Genomic DNA, 19,713 nt, shown 5'->3' with positions numbered 1-19,713 from the left:
ACATGACTCCAGTGGTAAGACGACAGAGTTTCAAATTTCCAAACCAGTTCTTCCATTTTAATACAGTTTTAATGAACATCAGTCTAAGAGATCACTTGATACTATGAGGTACATTCCTTGACCGCATATGGCTGTGCTTAAGGAAAAGGACAAACATATACTTAAATTAAATAGTGTAATTTAATTTAGTAGCAGTTTAATTATCATTAAGTTAAAAAAAGTTATAACTACTAACATTAATGACTTGAGACCTTTCAGAAAGCATGAATCCAAAAGGAAATATCCAGCAGCTGGTCACAGACTTGTAGTTTTTCCACCAGCACTGCCACCTGCATCAGTCTCTTAAAGGACTATTTGTTCAACAAAGAACTTGGTCTACAGTCTGTAACAGGAGTCTTGGCTCTGCTACTTTGCATGGTCTTCTAACAGATATACGATTAACTCGTAGGTGGACAACACAATGGCTGTGTTTGGTATCTGCCGGATGAGTTGGGCAAAGAGTCCTCTATAGAAGGCAAGATAGCCTTCTTCACGTGCTACCAGACGTGCCGTCTGAATGAAAGTCTTATATTTAGTGCCTTCTTCTCGCAGCCGAGTCCGTATGACCTCTGCAGAGAAGTAAAACAGAGCCCAAAGTTAACAAGACTTAAACCTTCCCATTGAGAAACGTGCCATTACCAGGAAAGAGCATGCAAAACCCAGGGACATGAAAACCTTCCCGTACCAATTGCCCACCAGTACTTTCAGCCATGGAATGCTGTACACATTGCCCTTCAGGCAAGAAGCAAAGTTAAAGCTGAGTTCCCTTCTGTGTGGAATAAATGGATTATTTGCTCATTCAAGCTACGACAGAACTAAATGCTTCACTGATGCTCACATAATCAATATTGCTCTTTCTATATAACCATGATAACATTCACGTCTATCCAAAAAGAATAACACTGCTCAGCCCACAAGTGTTCCCCATCACTTGATCACAGAATCCCAAAGGCTGTGGGTACTCAGCTACTAGTGAGAAGAGAAGCACTAGGCATTCAATTTCTTTTTGGCATTTTTTTTGAGTTGTTTATAAAAACTAGGAAGTCCCAATCACCATCTATGTGGCTAACTAGGAATGGTGGGACGAGTACTGAAAATGCCAATGCATGTGCAGAAGTCACAGTAACATGCATTTGGCCATTCAAAAGACCAAGAATTTTACAACTCTAAACCCCACCATTCATCTTGGATTACAGGCAACAGCTGTTCTACTGCAGTCATAAATGGAAAAGTTAACATACCATGTGGATAAGCAATACAGGAGGCACAGCCCTTGGAAACAGCAGCAGCAAACATCAGTCCAAAGAAGTTTGTTGAGTTCCTTTCGGTCCCATTAGGAGAAGAAGGGGGCAGTTGGACTTCCTTTAAGTGCTTTTTTAAACTTTCATAAATAGCAAAGCAGATAATGGTCTCAGAAATCCCAGCATAGGAGGCAGTCAGGCCCCTATAAAAGCCACGGATACCTTCTGTCTCGTAAACATATCTAGCACACTGCAAAGCATTCATTGGTTTTGAACCCCTGACTCTACAAAACAAACAGAACAGAGCATATGATGAGCCCAGAAAAAGAATTAGTAAAAAAACACTCGCGGCTTTCAATAGTTTTTGTAACTACAGAAATGGTTCTCTGCTAAGTTTTACTCCAAAAATATTCTAGGAAAACTGCATAGAGCAGGACTGTCTTACTAAGAGTGCACACCTGGCTTTGCTAATTCACTAATACATACTCATAATAATTCTTTCAGCTCAAGTTCCATCCAGTCTGTCACAGTTCACACCAATACTTTAAAAGACAATAAACATTGAAGAGACACTGCTTTGTGTTAAACTAGTAATTCCATTTAAAGGCATCTTCAGCAGGCCAAGAGACAGGTCTGCTACATGAGAAATGATCCTTCATTTTAAGAGGCAGCACTCAGTTCAAAGGTGCCACCCTGTGAAGTGCTGGAATTAAGTCTTATAAATTATTTATCAGTTGTGGTGCCTTAAAGGATCCTTCTTATCTGACCTAACATGTCCTTGCAGGAAGGAATTTCCATTCTAAGCAGTCACATTATTAGCAGAGTCCCTCATTGCTTCGATATCCACCAGTGACTGTGAATCACTCGACTGAAAGATATTACTGTCAAATTCCCTCTCTGTCTTCAGGACGTATGGTTAACAGTAATACAATGCTGAAGGAAGCAAAAGAACATTAAACCACTGCAACAGATTCTTATTGCCTCTAGAATGTTTTATGAAACTAAACTAATGTGGCTTCATTACAATTTACATACATCACCCTTTCTGTTTACAGGTATCTGGCTGCCCGTCAGTAACCTTGTTTTGTTGCAGTAACACACACATCTGTATGATCCAGGATCAGTACAAGTGATGTTGCCAAATGGGACACAGACTGCAACCTCATGCTCAGCCTCCCGCAAGCTCTTCTGACCCTTCCATAGCCTCTATTATTGCTGTATCAAAGCATTTCAGTCCTTGATATATTTATCCTCAACATCAGCCCCTGAAGTACAGAAGATTCTGTAAGCAGGAATCTGAGAGAAAAATAATGCTATGCCCAACTTTACTTAAGATTTACAGTGAAATCAGAAACTGAACCTAACTCAGCACTCAAGGCAACTTCCACATCCTTCTCGATAGTAACTGTGCATCAAACTGAAGTAGGACACACAGAACCTTAACCTTTAGTCTGACCAGGCAGAAGCATCATGGCTTGAAAGGTGAAACTGAGAGTCAGGGAAGCAACCGGGTGAGATCAAAGTACAAAGAGCCATGAGTAAAAACGTGAAAGTTCAGTTTTCCAGAGGCTCCCTTAGCCACTCAGTGGCATCCCATCTCCCTCAATCAGTTACTTACTTCCGTTCCAGTTGCATTCTGGTTTTCACCATCCATATAGGATTCATCAGGGAATTTGTGATAAAGGCTGAAAAAGAGAAAAGAAAACCAGAAGTTTGAACTTTATACACTGTGCAGTGAGGCAGTTCTAGTTACCAGCTCTATCTAGAGGTTTCAAAAGACGTGCAGGTGCGTAGCTTACAATCGCTCTCTTGCTAGAGAACCACCTCGTGTTAAACGTCAGGAGGCATCAACCAATGGCCTTGGAAATTCTTAAAGGATTCTTCCTTTTTGCACCTATTCTAATATGTAATTCATGTTCCTAAAGACTGCTGTAGACAAGATACCTTACTTACTGACTGGGCTTTAGAATAATAGATAAAAGGAAACCTGTGGGGAAAACACACATGTACTAGTCTTTTGTTTTCCCCAAGGCTCTAGGTGGTGCCAGTGAGCCATTTCATTAACAGAATCCACCCATAATTAAGGGGTTAGTTTGGGAAAGATTTATTTCTAGTGATCACTCTGGTGACTGATGTTTGAACTAGTGGAGCTCTTCTGCAGTATTTTTCCTACAAGAACAAACTATTTTCTCCATCCTGGTAGGAAAAATACAACATCCTAAAACAATTTGGCTAAAACAGTATAAAAAGTTCGCTGGTATCTACTAATATTTTTTTCTAACATTCAGAGACATTATCATAGCATTGCAGTTAGAAAAAAGCTCAGCCCAAGTTAGTAAACAACAATCTAGAAATATTTCAAAGTCTCTAACAGGAAAACAGTTCCTCTGTAGGCAAGGTAACTTACGAGCTAGAAAACTCCTGTTTTCTGGCATATACAGCCTCAAACTAAGTGTACATTTTCAGAATGGGCCCCATACTGGCCTCTGTACTCGTTCATATACCACAGCCATCCAGAGCTGTCAGCCAAGACTGGTGTGTTAGCCTAGGTCCTGTACAGACAGACTTAAAGTCCATTCCCTACCTTATGATTGATTCTATTCACTTCCTAACTATTGAGAGGGACAGAAGAATTCTTGTGACAACAGCTCAGAATAAATACTTTAAAGAATTAAGGTGCATCTCAGAGCCACACAGATACCAATGCATGTATTGCCCACTATTGGTGAGGGGCTGGACACTGGGGTATTGCTGCAGACCTTACAGAAGATGAATTACAAATACATACCTGCAGAACCTGCAGAACACATGTGCACAATGTTGCTGTTGGGCACAAAAATGCCATTAAATCGCTCTTTGGCTTTGGAGTAGCATGCAAAATAGACAGCTCTGGGGGTGGGGGTGAGAAAAAAAAAGAGAAGCAAAACAATGTAATACACACAACATCAAATTACACACATTACTGTTCTTCCCCCCAACCCCTGAAAAACAAGACTTTCTATCCAAACAGGCCTCCACGTGACTACTTCCACCTACAAGGACACAGGGTTTGGGGTTCTTCTCCCTCCTTACACTACAGTGCCACTATCTGACTCAACACCCACAGGGTAGAAATATTTTACTTTCACACCAAGTCTGACATGGAAGGCAACATGGTCTTGCAGACAAAGCAAGTCAGATTGGATACCTACACCAGCTCTGGCATTAAACGCACTTTGTAAACCTGGGAATGTCACTCTCCCACCTGGAGCCTATGGTTTCCATAAATTTGTTCAGCACTGTAACTGCATTAGCAGCACTTCATGTTTTAAACACTTAACCCTGGACTGAAATGAAAGAGTTTTACACACCTCAAATCCCTACATAATGCACAGGGATAGAGGAAGCTCTGCTGATCTGTAACAGTCAATATGATGAGTAAGAAGCTGTCTGAACCAAGTATGTTCAGATCATAGCTCCTTGAAGTGAACTGCTAGAAAAAGGTGGATATTGGTGGTTACAATTGAGAATTTCCATAAAGTACCTTATTCCAATCTTATGGAAGAATATGAAGGAACACAAAAGACAGCATGAGTGAGTTGCATGAAAAAGCAGGCAGTCTTGGATTCAGATCCCTGCTGCAAAGATTACCTGTACAGAAATAGGATTCCCTACTTCTGGGGGGAACATCCTACCTACTAGGCAAGAGGCCAGAGAGGGAGTACACCACTTTTCAAGTTCCTTTTTAACTGGTTCAATTTCAGGCAGAGAACATATGCCAATTTCCCAACTGCTAACAAGTTTTAACATTTGCTAGGCACAAAGATCTTCAGCTCTGCCAAGAATGGGACAGTCATAGGTACATGTGGAAACCATTTAAGTGCCTGTAAGACTTCCAAATACAAAGGGACACACACAGACCTTCAGGGTTATATGGCAGCAATGCAAGCCTTTCCCTCTCGGCGGTAGTTTTTCATTTGAGAAGAATTTAGGCAATCAAGGACCAGATACGTATTCCTCTCCCCTGACATCTAGCTCCTACTCAGTGTTTGGCAAGCACTTTAATGTATCCACAGGGAAGCAGCAGATCATATTAGAAAAATGCAAATATTAATCCTACAGACTTTTCTGCACTACTTTCTTGCTTTCTCAAGCACATGGTAAGTGGCTCTCGCAATGACTTGGAATTTAAGTGCCTTATTTAATCTGCACCTTCCAGTGTTATACAAGTGGAAAGCAGATTTTTAGAAGTATTTCTTGGTATGTTTACCGTGCAGTATACATGTCCAAATCTCAGTTTACAGATGGGATAACTTCATGACCTATTCTTTTGAATCACAAATGCACTGCAACATTTGGGTTGGTACCTTAAATGTGTCTTTTAGCAATAGTTTAACTATTTACCTTGATGGTGCAACTCCAACCAAGTTTGGACCCAACCCTCGGAAGAGTGACCTTGGTCCTTCTTTTTCCAGAATTGACCTTAAAATAAAAAAAAAAAAAAAAAAACACGACAGGGAAAAAAAAAGATAGTATTTGGGTTAAAAGTTACGCTTCTTGTTCCGTCAGGCAGTCAGTCAAAAGAACTGTACAAAAGCAATGAGTATTAATTGTGAAGCTGTTAGCTTTTAAGCTACGCAATATACTTGAAAATTAGCAGAATTATACACTACTGAATAAAAGCCATTACACCATAAAACTTCAGCGCACTACAGGCAAATGTGTGTCACATGGCACAAGGTTATAATTTCCATTCTTTGAAAGCTGTCAGGAACTAAATTAAACTTTCATGGAGAATCTAGTGATAGTTGACTCTGATGAACAAAAAAATATTTTTGGCATTGTCTGTATCTAAGCAATTCAGAAGTTTGCTTCCTGTATAGAGATACGAAAAAAAGAAATCTTTTTCCCTTTCGCAACTACCTAGTGATGTGCTTTTACCCCAGAGTGAAAGTTGAATGTGGCAACCGTACTACAAACTATGTCTTCCCAGGTAGTTCAGGGACATCTGCTTTTGAGGGCATTCAAGAGAGTTCACATCACCTTTCCCAAGTAAACTCCAGCTACAGAGGTACTGCTGTGAATCTCTGTCAGGACTGGACTTCATGGTCAGGTCTAAAGCAGGAAGATCACCAAATGATGCTTTCCTGCAGTTCTGCAATTGCTACAAGCCCAGGTTTCCAAAGCCAGTTCCCCCATCTTCCTTCACACTATAGAAGGCATGCTGGGCTAGGACTTCTCTGAAGAAGACAAACTGTTTGGACAGCTTCCCCAGCAGCTACCAAGTTCTGTACAATACCTTGCTAAAGTGCCTCATTAAAAAAGACTTGTCTTACAAATTCCTTGCGCTACTAACAGCAGACATATTTACAAGGACTAAAACAACAGCCAGATGCTAGTAAGCAGCCAAGTATTTACCAGTGAAAGCCAAGTACAGTCCAGTAATCACTGGGATTTCAGTGCACAATCTGCTAGACAGCAGCCCTCTTAACTGAACTCACCATGTGAAAACCATGCAAGAAAATCCAGGTAACACCAGGATCCATGGGTAGTTCACATGCACCTGTTGGAACTGCCAATTTTTCAGAATTTGCTTTCTAGGTCATTAGCACTGTTGAGAATGTTCCCCACTGATTCCAAAACCAAGCTCATTAGACAGAAGATGATGTAGGAGCTTCTGAAACACTTTTTCTGCAGCAGAGTTAACTTTCTGTGTAAACTCCAGGGCTGAATGTCTCCAAGGAGACAGATCCACCAACTACTTGTTCTTTGTCACTTAACAGTCACGACTGCAGATTCCAGCTGGGGTGACTCATCAGAATCTTAAATGGATTAGACAAAAACAGCCTGTCCTTCTGGAGTGCTTTCTATTCAGCAGCAGACTTAACCTGCCCTCCTGAGTACCTACTTTCTTTCTATTTACAGCAGTTGAGGGGCTTTCATACTCAACACCTTTAACTCTTGCAGAGCAATTTTATATGTAGAACTCTAATGGCTGCTTCTTTAATCATACACTTTTCCCAAACCAGAAGGCCCAAGTCATATCTGGTTGGGCAATGCATGCGTGACCAGGATTGAGAAATGGACAGAAGAGTATAAGCAAGAGACCTAACTTCACTTCTTTCTTCATACATTTTTATTTTATCAGAAAGATAATAATCAATAGCATTATCTGTTCTTCATAGATGCTGCCTGCAAGGGAATGACAGCATAAATATTTTGCTCTCACTTCTCACTCCTCCGAAGTAAACAGATTGAAAATTTGGTGATACATGCAGCTGAGCAATTCCTGAAGTGAAATGAAATCACAACCATAGTCACCAAATTTAATGAGCTTAATAAGTATATTAAAAGGTTGACCCAATTTTAAAACATTTCCTCTCTCCCTAAAAAAACCAAAAAGACAATCCCAGAAAAAGATGGGCCAAGGGGATGAATTAAGAGCCTCGCGCCTTGAAGTTTTCACTTCCTTTAGTTACAGCTGCCTAAAGTCCAATACTGCAAGGTGAAAAAGATAGCAAGGGAAAGGAGATGAAAATCAAAGGCAACTGGCACTACCTTACATTTTCAGTCACGAATTGCTCTAGACTCACCTCTGAATAGACAAAGAAATGTTTGGCAGGGGAAAGAAGCACTGTTTACAATACAGAAACTCAAGTCCCAGAATGACTCTAGCCAGATAGTTCTGCAGAGAATTTGAATTAGCACTGTACTGTTGTATAACCGTGCAGCTTCTCCCCAGGCAATCTGCCAAGCGTGTTGGCCTTACATAAAATCATTCAACTTGCTTTGCTAGTCATTATTTTCTTTGGCATTTCTGCTACCTGATCTAAACAGAACCTCTCTGCATCACCCTGGGCTGCCCAATGATCCAAATAAACTCAATCCATTTGCATGAGGTCTGAACCATAAGTTTATGGTGCTTTGATATGAAATACAGAAGTAGAGATTTGGGCTTCAGAGTTGCAGGTAGAACTATTCAGCAGTTGTAAGCTAGATGATTTCACATTTCCTCTTCTTTATAAATACACATCTGAAAAGGGAACAGCTGGAGCATCAGCTGCTGCAGTCTGAACCACACAGAAGGCTTTTAACAGAGATCATAAGTAATACAGGTGTAGATAGGATTGATGCATAGTAATAATTGGCAAAGACAACATCTAATAGCAAACAGGGGAGAGCTCATTAAGTCAGCTATAGCTGAGGAAAAAATAAAAGCTTCCAAGACCCCAGTTAGATACTGTATTTTAGTGAGTCTGCTTTTGCAAAAAGTGTCCTTCCCCCACTCCCATAAATTTCAGTTATAGATCATCCGCACAAAAGTGCAGACAAGCATAACTGAAAATATATGAGAACATAGAATTCTGGAAGTCACCTGGTTCAAACTCATGCTCAAAGCAGGGCCAGCTTCAAAGACACATCAGGGGCAGACATGCATCACTAAGTACAGAGAATCAGAAACCTTGTAACAATGTTGGTCCGTTATGGTGAAGGAAAGGCTACAGGCTCTCACTTTTGTATGATGCTCCAAAGAGAGAGTGCTTCAAGAGAGGAATTAAAACTTCCCTCCATCAAACAGGTAAACAGCACAGGCAGCAATAGCAACAAGTATCTCTGCTAGCTACTCAAAGCAAACTAGGAATGGCTCCAGGAAAAAGACAATTTATATGGCTTATTCAGTCCTTCAATCACTTGCCAAGGATTGGCCCCAGCTAGTAAGGATTACCTGTTCCAATGCTCAACAGAGACAGTAAACATTATTATTCCCAATAGGAGACAAAGTCAACACTTCTCAGTGTTGAAAAAGAGAAAAAGCCCTTTCCTCCAGAATATTTTCTGTGATAGTTCCCACAAGCTAAGGCATATCGAGAGTTTACAGTCTGTCCTGTGTATTGATCCCTAGAAGTCATAACTACCAAAAAGCCTAAATGTGAAGAGACAATTTAAAAATAACACCTCCAGACACATCTTCAAATCATTTCACTTTGGAAAGTTTCTAAGTGGCGGAAACAAATTTCTGTGGAAGTTCAAAAGAATGCTCAGGAGTCGCGAGTATGTATGTATTTTTAAAAGAATAATTTATCTTTCTACTGCTGAAGGCAGAAGCCCAACTGACAAGAATCCTTCCAGTGCAAGTCTGGAGCAAAATTTGCATTCTGTGTTGGCACAGAGGAATTGAAACTCACATCACTGGTGTCAAGCAACATTGAATGACAGGAGGAGCAGTACTCACTTGAGAACACTAAAGAGCCCAGGTGATACAGATGTTGGCCTGACCATTCCTTCACCACTGATGGTCCCCAGCTGGACTTGTGGGTAGTAGACAGCCCGGAAGGCTAGCTTTGAAGATTGAAGCCTAGTCTTTATTACCTCTAAGGGACACGTAAAGATGGCACCAACTGTTCCTCCGCATCTGTAAAATACAATTTAAACAGAAGACAGAGTCAGGAAAACATAGCTGCACAGATGTGTCATATCACAGCACGGCATATAAATAAAATCTGAAGACTTGTCTCCAGTTGCTCCACATTGTGGACAAATTATTAGGAAGCAGGGCAGTTTTGACACTAGGCAAGGGAGACTGTTCCCAAGCCCTGGGGGAGGGAAGCAAAGGTTGAGAAACTGTTACAACTATCACGTGTAGCGATGAGATTGGTAAACACAAAGATGATACCCAGCACTAACAAAAAACCCCTGACTGACCATCTGCTGGTCCCATGTTCTGCCAGGACTTGGAATTCTGCCTGTAAAAACTTCAGAGGCATCCATGTTTCAGAGGTTGTTGTCCTAAAACAGACATAGCCTTGGATGGATTTTTCTTATGGGAAGCCGGAAGCTGGCAGATGAGAACAAGCCACTGGGGATTAGGACACTATAGACTGAAAACATAACAATATAATTCTTCACCACTTCAGTACTTATGATTAGAACAGCTGTCTACAAAAGTAGCAAATATCAAAACTACACTAAGTTAGGCCCTTTCAAAAACAATGGATACCAACTTTTTTTTGGGGGGTGGGGGGAGGGAAGCCACAAGGATGAGAGGGAGGGTGGGAAAAACAGAATAACAGGACAGAAGGGCTACTAAAGAACAGAGTTCCCATACTCGCATAACAGAAGTACAAAATTAAAATATACACACATACATATATATGTGTGTGTATATATACATAGATATATTGACACACACAGGTGTATATATATAAAAATATGCACAAAGAAGAAATAAGTGATGCTATAATAGGCATATATTCATCTTAATGTAGTCAGACTGAGCCTCAGAAAAAGCACACAGGGCCAAGAATATAAGGTGTACAAGTCCTAATTTTCATTTTAGTCAGTGATTTGGAAAGTAACTAGTCAAACTATTTCTCTCTCTGCTGCTGTTCCTCTTTGGTAATTGAACGTCCCTTATGTCAAACTTCACAATTAAACACAATGCTGAGGTTGGCTAAAAGGTACTATAATCTAAATCTTATTAATCAAACACGTTGGGATTTAGGAAGACTTAACTAAAGATTTCGGGTTTTTTCCAAGGATGTTTACTGCAACTGCACCTATTGATTAGGAAATATTTTCTTTCTTTACACAACTGTCCAAGCATATGATTCCTTCAAAAACCCACGTTTGCTATTTTCCTTAGAAAATACCATGAGTCAACAACTTAACTCTCTTTGATGTTAATGTGAAATTGTCATTTAAGTAGTTTTCCATGAAAGGCAGAGGAATTAAAAAAAAAAAATCCTATCCTTTGTCTCGTGCATAAATAAAGCATTGCTTGCTAGAGTCGTAAGAAGTTTGCGTGCACTGATTTGGGAACAGAGATCCATAAAAGGACATTAATAAAGGTACTAGTGCATATTTTCTAAAGCCCCATCTATACATGAATTATTTTACTAGGAGAATCTTTTTTTAAACACAAGAAAAAGGGCAATTAGAGAATGTCAGAAAAATCCAAGCTTTAGATACTTACTAGTTTATAAATGCTTTATCCGGTACAGCTTATTTTGCTTGCTGAAACAGTATGTCTTATATCAAACGGTACCCATTCTTTGGCAAAACCCTGAAGCCGTTGCACCGGCATTAACAGCCTGGCCACCCTGGCTGTCCAACCACAAAAATTAAGGTTCTTTATAAGGTTCAAAAGGACACCCCAGACCACATGGCTGGGGAATACAACTTCCTCACTACACTTTTCATGTTCTGCAAGATTCTGAACATGAACATGATACCAAACACTATGCTTTTCAGATACAAACACATCCAACAGAAGAAACTGTGTTTTCACTGAGGCTGGGAATATGATTTAAGTTCTTGCTTCTTCCTCTTCCCTGCTGAAAGGGCAATAAACCTAAACGAGGGACAATCCGTACATCCAAAGTGGCAGATACTATAAGAGCGAGCATTGCCTTCATCCCTTTTAAACCACTTATGCTATGACTGTTGAATAAAGTCACAAAGTTGTTCATGGAACTAGGTACATAGCAGATGAAGTTGTGTCATTTGGCTCAAAAATGACAGTGTTCACAGAGACCTTATCAGGCCTCTGATTATTTTGTGTAGGCCTCTGATTATTTTGTGTACTGAACAAGGGCTTGGACACAAGCCTTCTGTTGTGTCAATACTACTCTGTAGGACATTGCTTCAGTTTATCCTTCTCTGTTTTGTCAGATGCATGTCATGTTGCTCACATTTCTCCGAAATCAGATCTTGGGAGAAAAAGTCAGGTCAGGAATGGCTTCTCCAGCAAAACCTTTCCTGTTCCCACAGCTCACACTCATAACTCAGAGCAGGAAGTGTTTTGAGGATCCTTCTTGCAGAGTCCCCACTGCCACCTTTCCTACTCTGTATATCCAATACAGACACGAGTCTGTACAATTAACACCTGACTAATCAACATACTCAAGAGAAATTCTAAGTCTGTGGGAACTCAGTGAAGGGAATTTGATTGCCTTAATTCCCAATTCATTTATCTACCAATGCTCCACTACTGCGTACTCCATCCTCAGTGCCCATTTACAAACACTGAAACAATACTTTCACAGTAACAATTCATAAAGTCAGAACACTGAAATTCCATTTGCTGTTTCTGAACTACCAGCTGCTCAGTCTAGAGTGACATCTTGCCATACAATTTTTTAGCCTCTCTGGCATATTCCCTCCTGCATCAGCTGCCGTCTTGCCTTCCTAGCCCACTCCTTGCCTTTCATCCTTTTAGTGTGATAAGCCAGTTAATTTATGCAGCCTTTAATATTTAAGTACTTCTGGTAATGCATATGTAATCCTCTGATATTCAACACGATGAGTTAATATCTGCATCATCAGTTTTAACAGCTCAGAGTTTATGTTGTCAGTGTGACATTTAAGAAAAAAGCATTATCTAACAGAGCCATTCTCAGAATGTCAACAGGGTGCATATATTATGTCCCAAATATAAATACGCAGCAGATAGTTCAAGTAAGGACTTCACTGTATTGGGCAGCTTTTTCAGTTGAGCTGATTTTCCTCCACATGGGAATTCTATGCATCATACCCTGGTGTTGCTCTATTCCCTGGAAAGATGGCTGAAAAACAACACACTGTGCACAAAAGAAACACTTTGTATTCCTAGGGTGTTCCAAGTGCCTACATCTGGGAAGAAAGGAGAAACAACCAGCTTTCCTCAGCTACATAAACAGTCATAAACCCTGAAACAATCAGACCATGGATTTGCAGCCAGATAAATTCAATTGGGGAAAATCTTATGCTGCAATCAAGGCAAAACCTGCATACTGGTTTGAATCAGGGTTCTTCCTGATACGTCAGTGCAGAACTACAGTTCCAGAGATGTTAAGCAGTGTTTACTGCACTAGCCTCCTGCTAAAATCCCAAAATAACATCTAAATCTGTCCTCAGTCAAAAGGTAGAAACCTCCCTAGAAACCAAACACTACAGTAGAGTATCTTCAACAGGTCACATGGCAAGCATATAACAAGAGGTTCCCAGTTATGCTCTGCTCTGCACGTATCACAGATACAAAATCTCTCCAATGTAAGACACCCAACAATTCATCAGCTTTGGCCTGTCACTGCCAGAAAAACAGCACTTGTACTTCAGGCTTTGAATGCCCCCTCTAGTTACATGATGGACCAGGCATATATGGCCATTACAGCAGTAAAACACAGTTCTCTGCTTTGTGATGTCCAAACAAAGGAACTAAGGAAACTCTTGGTTTGAGAATATGGAATATACTTTGTGTTTACGGAAATACATAATGTATTATACATTAACAGCTGCAGAAAAATTATTTACTTCCATAAAAAGAAAACACTGTTTAAAAAAACATGCCAAGGATGCAAATCTCAAAATCTAATTCCAATTTTTCTCTTGCTGCCCGCTTTCCATCTTTACAAAGTCCACCCCTGATACACCAATGACTTGCATTTGAAATAAACTCTCAGCATCCACTAGCACAATTTATATAGATGCCAAGAATCTTAATTAAGAGTAGGTCTTACTTCATCTGTCCTAGATTTAATCACTGAGCAATATTCTTAATACAAACACCACCACAATACTGAATGTTAAAGGAAGTTCTGCAAAACAAAAACAAACAAAAAAGCATCCAAACCTTCAATGATCTTTCAGTGGAGTACCACTGACTTTACCAAGATCATAAGCAAAGATGAAGAGGTGCTTGGTTAGAACAATCATAACTTAAAACCCAGCCTGACACGTTTTGCTGTGTGAGCATTTGAAATTACCTTTTTCTCCCCAAATGACAGCAACTACTCTCAACATTTAACATTGAATTTTTGACAGACAGGAGTCAAGTGAAACACTTGCAAGAGAAGTATTAGTGCAAATAATCTGGCAACTACACTTAATGGGCCGCTTTAAGAACCAGGTTGACAAGTATACGTCAATTCACACTTCACGGATGGCACCACATACACCTTCAAAGGTCAAAGTACACCTTGGGAAATCATTTGGTACTATTGACTGGACCCCCTCTGATGGATTCAGAAGTTTGTAGAACTCTCCAAACACAGATGGAAGACTCTGTTCCACTGAATTCAGTGGCACAGCCAGGGATACAGTTAAACCATGGCACTAACTTTCCTGGTTGCTGACATAGAATCATGCCCATGAAGACAGATAAGGAAATCCCAAAGTGAGCAGTATATTCACAGCAAGTGCGCCCAGTTTTAAACAAGATCGTATTTGCAATAGGAATTTCATTGTTTTTCTAAAATGTGCCACATGCTCTAGCATGACATGCATAGCATAAACAGCAAAGCAGGTTATGTCTTTGGTATTTTGTTACTGCATCATCAAGACTGTAAACAAAACAAGCTGCTGCATTCTCAGATGCCATAGGAAATTAAGTACCAAAGCAATACAGACTGTCCCTAACGTCTTAATTCTGAGTTATTAAGCATTCAATAAATTTCCAGCTAATAATGTTATCATCAGGTGTAGATACTCCTGTAAGCACTTACTGTGTTCCTTGAGCTGATGCATTGTTAGTGCATTACATAATGCACATGAGAACCTAAACTAGGTGGAGGGCTGGAAAACAGTCAATCTCATCATCAGCTCTAGCTGCCTTGGACCACACACAGTATAGCAGACACACATACTTCACGTGAAGACCGTTTCTCTCCATTTTACAAATGGAAACATTATTTCCCAAATGCTTTGTCAGCATTAGCACATGGCTTAACAATAAACATCTGTGGGAGCAGTATGGTAGTCCCTTTCCTCACAACTCGTTCAGTTACGCATTTGGGGAGTAACTTTTTCATTAGTTCTGTGACCTGTACTAGACAATCACGCAAACCCAGGTCAAATTCAACACTTTAAACAAGGCTCTCAGCAACCTAGTGCATCAAACACCTCTCGGCTGTGACTGAAACAGGAGACAGATGTCAGTATGCCCTCAATTCAAAGCAGCTTGATGTCAACAACCTTCCCAAAGTATGCTTCCAACTCTTTTACAGGTGGCTTAAGCAAGCTTTGGTATCTAAGGTTGCTGTTTAGAGCCATAGGAGCAAGGGAGTTAGGGACTTAGGCCTCAATACCAAGACAGAAAAAAACCCACAAACATGGCTTTATTCAAACAGTCCCCTCAGTATGAGCCAAACCACTAAAGGCAGCATACACAGCACCTATACGAAATCAAGATTAAAAGTTTGTTCCCAGTTTTTGCTCTTTGCCAGTTCTACGAAGGGCACTGCAGCCTCTAAATACCATTTCTTAGGAATTCCCTGTAGTAAACAGTATTACTCCAGTTGGAAAGACAACACGGAGTAACCTCTGCCGCAGCCTAGTCCACAGTTTTTCCCAAACAAAAACAAGCAACAACTGCACTGACTTCAGCAGGGAAGCAGGAACCCAGACTTGTAAACATGCTTACATCTGTTGTGCAACTGAGGCATCATTCTCTTTGCTGTTTCCGAATCTTCCCTGCCCTCAGAGTCATCTTCCCATCAAAATACCAAGACCCTTTGGTCTTGTAAGCCTTAAAAGGAACTAACAGAAACAAAAGGAAGCCAATGAGTCTGCCTGCCTATAGCAAGTCGGCTAGTAGGAAGCCATCTCTTTCAACAACTGGAGAACACTTTCTAATATTCAAGTGCATTTCATCACTCCTAGCCTTTGAAGGATTAAACACTTCTATTCTGGCCATTAAGATTATCCAAGGCTGACTTGCCTTTTCTGTGCACACATAAGGATACTGTATTATGTCTCCTTAAGCTGGCACTGCACCCCATCCTCACCTTCACAGGAAGCTATCGCAATACCAGCAATGTCTCTACCAAAATTATTTCAAGTGAATGGGCTGCTCTTGCTTTAGCTGCAAAAAAATACTTTGCAATTGAACAAAGGTTAGCATCTTACACAACTTAAAGTATTCTGAACTTCCAACACTTTCTTCTACCGGAGGGGTAATTTTATCCAAGGTCCTGGCTCTGCAAACAGCTCTGTGTCACAATACAACCCATTTATTATAATAGGGTTCCATGAAAGAACAAAGAACAAAGGTAAAGGTATTTGAAGGACTGAGGAAGGACCTCAACAGAGGCTATTACTCAAGCACTAACACACTAACAATTCCTTCTAAAGTTCCTTTGATGATGTAATAGTAGCAAAACATTATCACAGCTGAGCTCCTTTAACAAGATTTTATGGTGCAGGCACCCTTTACCACCCCTACTACTAAAAACCAAAATGCCTAAGGCAGACATGGCACAGAGCCTCATACCTAGTATGATTTCAGTTTCTAGCTTGCCTGTCAGCTGGCTGGTCCAGCACCCCTCCAAACACATCACGTATTTCCCACAACATTTATTACATGTAGAGAGGTGCTTTAACAGCTTGGGCAACAGTTCAAAACTGATGTTCAATTTCTTGTTCCATCCAGCAAGCCCTAAGAAGTCTGCATTTCTCACTTGAAAAGCAGAGATAATAGCATTACTAGGTATATACACACAGAGGATATGAAAGTTCAGTGCCTTGAACAGGGAACTGCTCTGAAATAAACTGTTTAAATGGTGGGTGGGCATGTGGCAAACCAAACACTTTAGCATTGGCTGGTGCGTGAGAAGACTAAACTTGCCGTCTCATTTTCCTTTCTGTAACATCACAGCAAGATAAATGATGCTACACTTTTCCGTGTCTCTGTAAATAACAAGATACACAGAACGAGAATCAGGTCCAGCAATGAACATTAAAAGCCTGTATACCCTAAAAGACTCTCTCGTTCCGTTATTTGTTATTTTTAAATTTGTAATTTGTTATTAGCTGTGCTTTATTTTCGTTGCTGCTTTAGAAATAGATCAATCTTATTATACCAGAGTGGTCAGGGCGATATTCCCTGCTGTGTTTCCATTCCTTCCCCCCATGCTCTCTCAAAAACAGATCCAACCTCATGACTTCCTAGGCCTGCTGCAGAAAATGTTTGTTTACTAGGATCCTTAGAGAAGGTAGAGGGTACATTAAACGAGTAAGGAAGACACTGATCACCCAGTGCTAGATTAAAACACTGATGAGTTTAAAATTCCTATTTATTTATAGTCTGATGAGTTATGTGAGGACACCTAGAGTTCTGGATAGGCATTGTTACTATCCAAACAAGGTGCATGCGTACATTCAGGTCCAGTTTCTGTCACGGGCTCCAGGTATGACCCTAATGCAAGTGGGGGAGGTGGGGGAAAGACAGGCCTAAAAACAACACGTAGTATACAAGTCAGCAGAAGAAAGGCAGTGTCTCTGAAAAAATTAGCTTTGCTGGGTTTAATATTACATTAAATGAACTTACTGCTCCAGGGACATGTCAGAGGAGACTCCAGACTCCTGTTTAGCAACAGGAGAAACAATGGTCTACTATTAAACAGATTTAAACTAATGATAGGATTCATGTTGGCTTCCTAACTATTGTCAGCTGACAAGCACTACAGAATATTCTACTACTTAGATAGTTTAAGTCATTAAAAAAAAAAAAAAAGATTGAAACAGAAGAAGATTTCTGCTATGGACAGAAGTGCATACAACAGCACTTACTACCTGCATAACATGATTTTTAAAAATTTATTTTTAATTTACACCATAAAATGATCTTACTGAACTGCTACTAAAATTACTGTAGTAAGTTAATTAACAAGGCTTTTGGGGAGTGTTTTTGGTTGGTGGTTTGTGGGTTGGGGTGGGTGGGGTTGTTACTTTAAGCTTTTAACACAACGAAAATAAGAAGTTTACAAGTCCTCGCAAGAACTTAAAAGAAGTGGCGGGGCATGCCAGGTCACTTACTCCAAAGTACCAGGACCTTCCCTAACTCTCTTGCCCCCCATCCTTTTTCCCTTTTTGGAGTACTTGCTTTTCAGTATAATTACATGGATCAGGCAGTTACACAGCCTCCACTATTAACCATCGCCTACGCAGAGCTTATTGAAGTGTTGTGGAAATACATTCCTTTACAAAATCAAGCTGTGGTCCATCGAAAGGCATAAGCCTGCTGCCTGGACAATGCTTTCTGGATGACATCCCTCAGTTCCTGCTTGATTCAGCAGGAGCCACACAGGAGGGCAGGACTTAACGTGTTTCATTTAACAGAGCTAGATGCCACAGCCATGCAAGATTTTGTAATTACATACAGCTAAATGTCACAGCAGCCCAGCTAACTCTGCCCGGCGCAGAGCTCAAGTCGCACCCACCGTAATCCTTTCTTACCCTTCCTGCTTGGCTTGCTAAGGATGTATTTTCTAATTGTGGAAAGACGGCAAGGAGAAAGCTGCCCGGCTGTCACCGAGGGCACGCGGGTTTGTGAGGAGACGGTGGAAAAGGCGGGCTGCGCTCGGCGCCCACAGCCCGTTTTCCCGTTGCCAGCCGGCGTTCCGCGGGGAGGGGAGGCGAGGGGAGGCCAGGCCGCCGGACGCGCCGCAGCCACCCCAGCCGCCAGCCCGCCCTTCGCCCGAAGCAGCGGCCGGGCACATCCCGGCGGGGAACCGCCGCCGCCGCCCGCGGGGCCACCGCGTCTCTCTCCGCCGGGCCTCCCGCGGCGGGCGGCAGCCCCTCAACGGCGGCCGTACCCCCGCGCCCAGCCCAGCCCTCCTCCGCCGCACTCACCCCCCGGCGAAGAGGTGCAGCAGCGTGTTCTCCTGCGGGGCGCCCGCCATGCTGCTGCCGCCGCCGCCGCCGGCTCGGGCTCCCGCTCCGCCGGCGGGAGCTGGAGGCGGAGGCCGGGCCGCGGCGCGCACGTGACGCCGGCGGGCAGCGCGTGGTGCGTCAAACGGCCGCGCGTGACGTCACGGCGGGCAGGACCGACGGCGGGGCGGGCAGGAGGGAGGGCGGTGCCGCGGCCCGGGACGGTCCCGCAGGAGCCGCGCCGAGGGTCGGGGCGGCTGGAGGTGGCCGGAGGCGCTCGGCGAGGAGTTCGCCTGTGGGCCGATGGCTCTGGCCCGCTCGGGAACCGGCCGCTCTTCTCTTTGGGCCTCGCAGCGCCGAGCAAGATGGCGTTACGAGGCGCGGCGTTGTTAGAAATACATCGCAGATCGTTCGCGTGGCTGGTCACCGCGGAGAGGTGACAGCCGCTGCGTACAGGTACGCCTAGTCCTGTGCTAGCACCTGTGCCTCCACGGAGCTCACAAAGCTCGTTCCTCAGAACATACCTGTACTGTGTCGGAGCCAATGCTGAATTGGCTAAATACACATTTTTAGGTGTATACCTGCACGCGGGTATGGATGTAAGGTAAACTGGCACATGGAGAAGAAAGCTCTGGCTGGGTCCTTGGCGGTGTGAGCCACAGGCATGCACAGCTCCATGGCCGTAAATCCCATCAGCTGTGGCGGCAACATCTCGTTGCAGATAAGTTGGCCTTTCACGATACGTTCTTGAATCCCACTCTGCAAGGGCGGGTGGGTTAGGCAGCTTTTTTAAGCTGAGACCCTGCAAGAAGAGCATAGGTGTGCCAAA

General features: G+C 42.1%; 2 protein-coding genes across 5 annotated transcripts in view; both read right to left on the bottom strand.

The window, feature by feature from the left end:
- The window catches only part of TMEM201 (transmembrane protein 201), a 35,375-nt gene extending 34,977 nt beyond the window's left edge, over positions 1-398 (bottom strand). Inside the window, exon 1 of one of the 3 annotated variants that reach the window (XM_052793273.1) lies at positions 236-398. Coding sequence is in view for 1 of the 3 variants with exons in the window: in XM_052793272.1 (XP_052649232.1) it covers positions 236-237 (2 nt within the window). In the remaining 2 variants the exon portion in view is untranslated. The remainder of the gene's footprint in view (positions 1-235) is intronic. The other 2 variants (XM_052793272.1, XM_052793274.1) reach the window with 2 other exon arrangements.
- Positions 29-19,018, bottom strand: SLC25A33 (solute carrier family 25 member 33). 2 transcript variants are annotated; one of them, XM_052793283.1, is made up of 8 exons: positions 18,867-18,980; positions 9,963-10,046; positions 9,493-9,672; positions 5,664-5,741; positions 4,069-4,169; positions 2,899-2,965; positions 1,281-1,564; positions 29-608 (listed from the first exon to the last, which is right to left on the bottom strand). In XM_052793283.1, exons 3-8 carry the CDS (start codon positions 9,537-9,539, stop codon positions 406-408), a joined length of 780 nt encoding a protein of 259 aa, XP_052649243.1. In that variant the 5' UTR covers positions 9,540-9,672; positions 9,963-10,046; positions 18,867-18,980; the 3' UTR covers positions 29-405. The 2 variants fall into 2 exon arrangements, with proteins under 2 accessions (XP_052649243.1, XP_052649241.1); XM_052793281.1 differs by lacking the exon at positions 9,963-10,046 and having other exon boundaries at positions 18,867-19,018.
- Between the last annotated feature and the right edge of the window lie 695 nt (positions 19,019-19,713).

This window comes from Harpia harpyja, chromosome 7, assembly GCF_026419915.1.
Source record: "Harpia harpyja isolate bHarHar1 chromosome 7, bHarHar1 primary haplotype, whole genome shotgun sequence".
Classification (NCBI taxonomy): domain Eukaryota; kingdom Metazoa; phylum Chordata; class Aves; order Accipitriformes; family Accipitridae; genus Harpia; species Harpia harpyja.
The sequence above is the reverse complement of the archived record's forward strand: the minus strand, read 5'-3'. Positions and strand labels throughout refer to the sequence as shown.

Coding starts and splice junctions, on each gene's coding strand:
- SLC25A33 (XM_052793281.1), bottom strand. CDS start 18,916: ATGGCGGGCGCCCCGCAGGAGAACACGCTGCTGCACCTCTTCGCCGGG. Junction 1,565..2,898: donor AGAATGCAACTGGAACGGAA/GTAAGTAACTGA, acceptor TTTGTTTTGTAG/AGTCAGGGGTTCAAAACCAA. Junction 609..1,280: donor CTGTATTGCTTATCCACATG/GTATGTTAACTT, acceptor ACTTCTCTGCAG/AGGTCATACGGACTCGGCTG.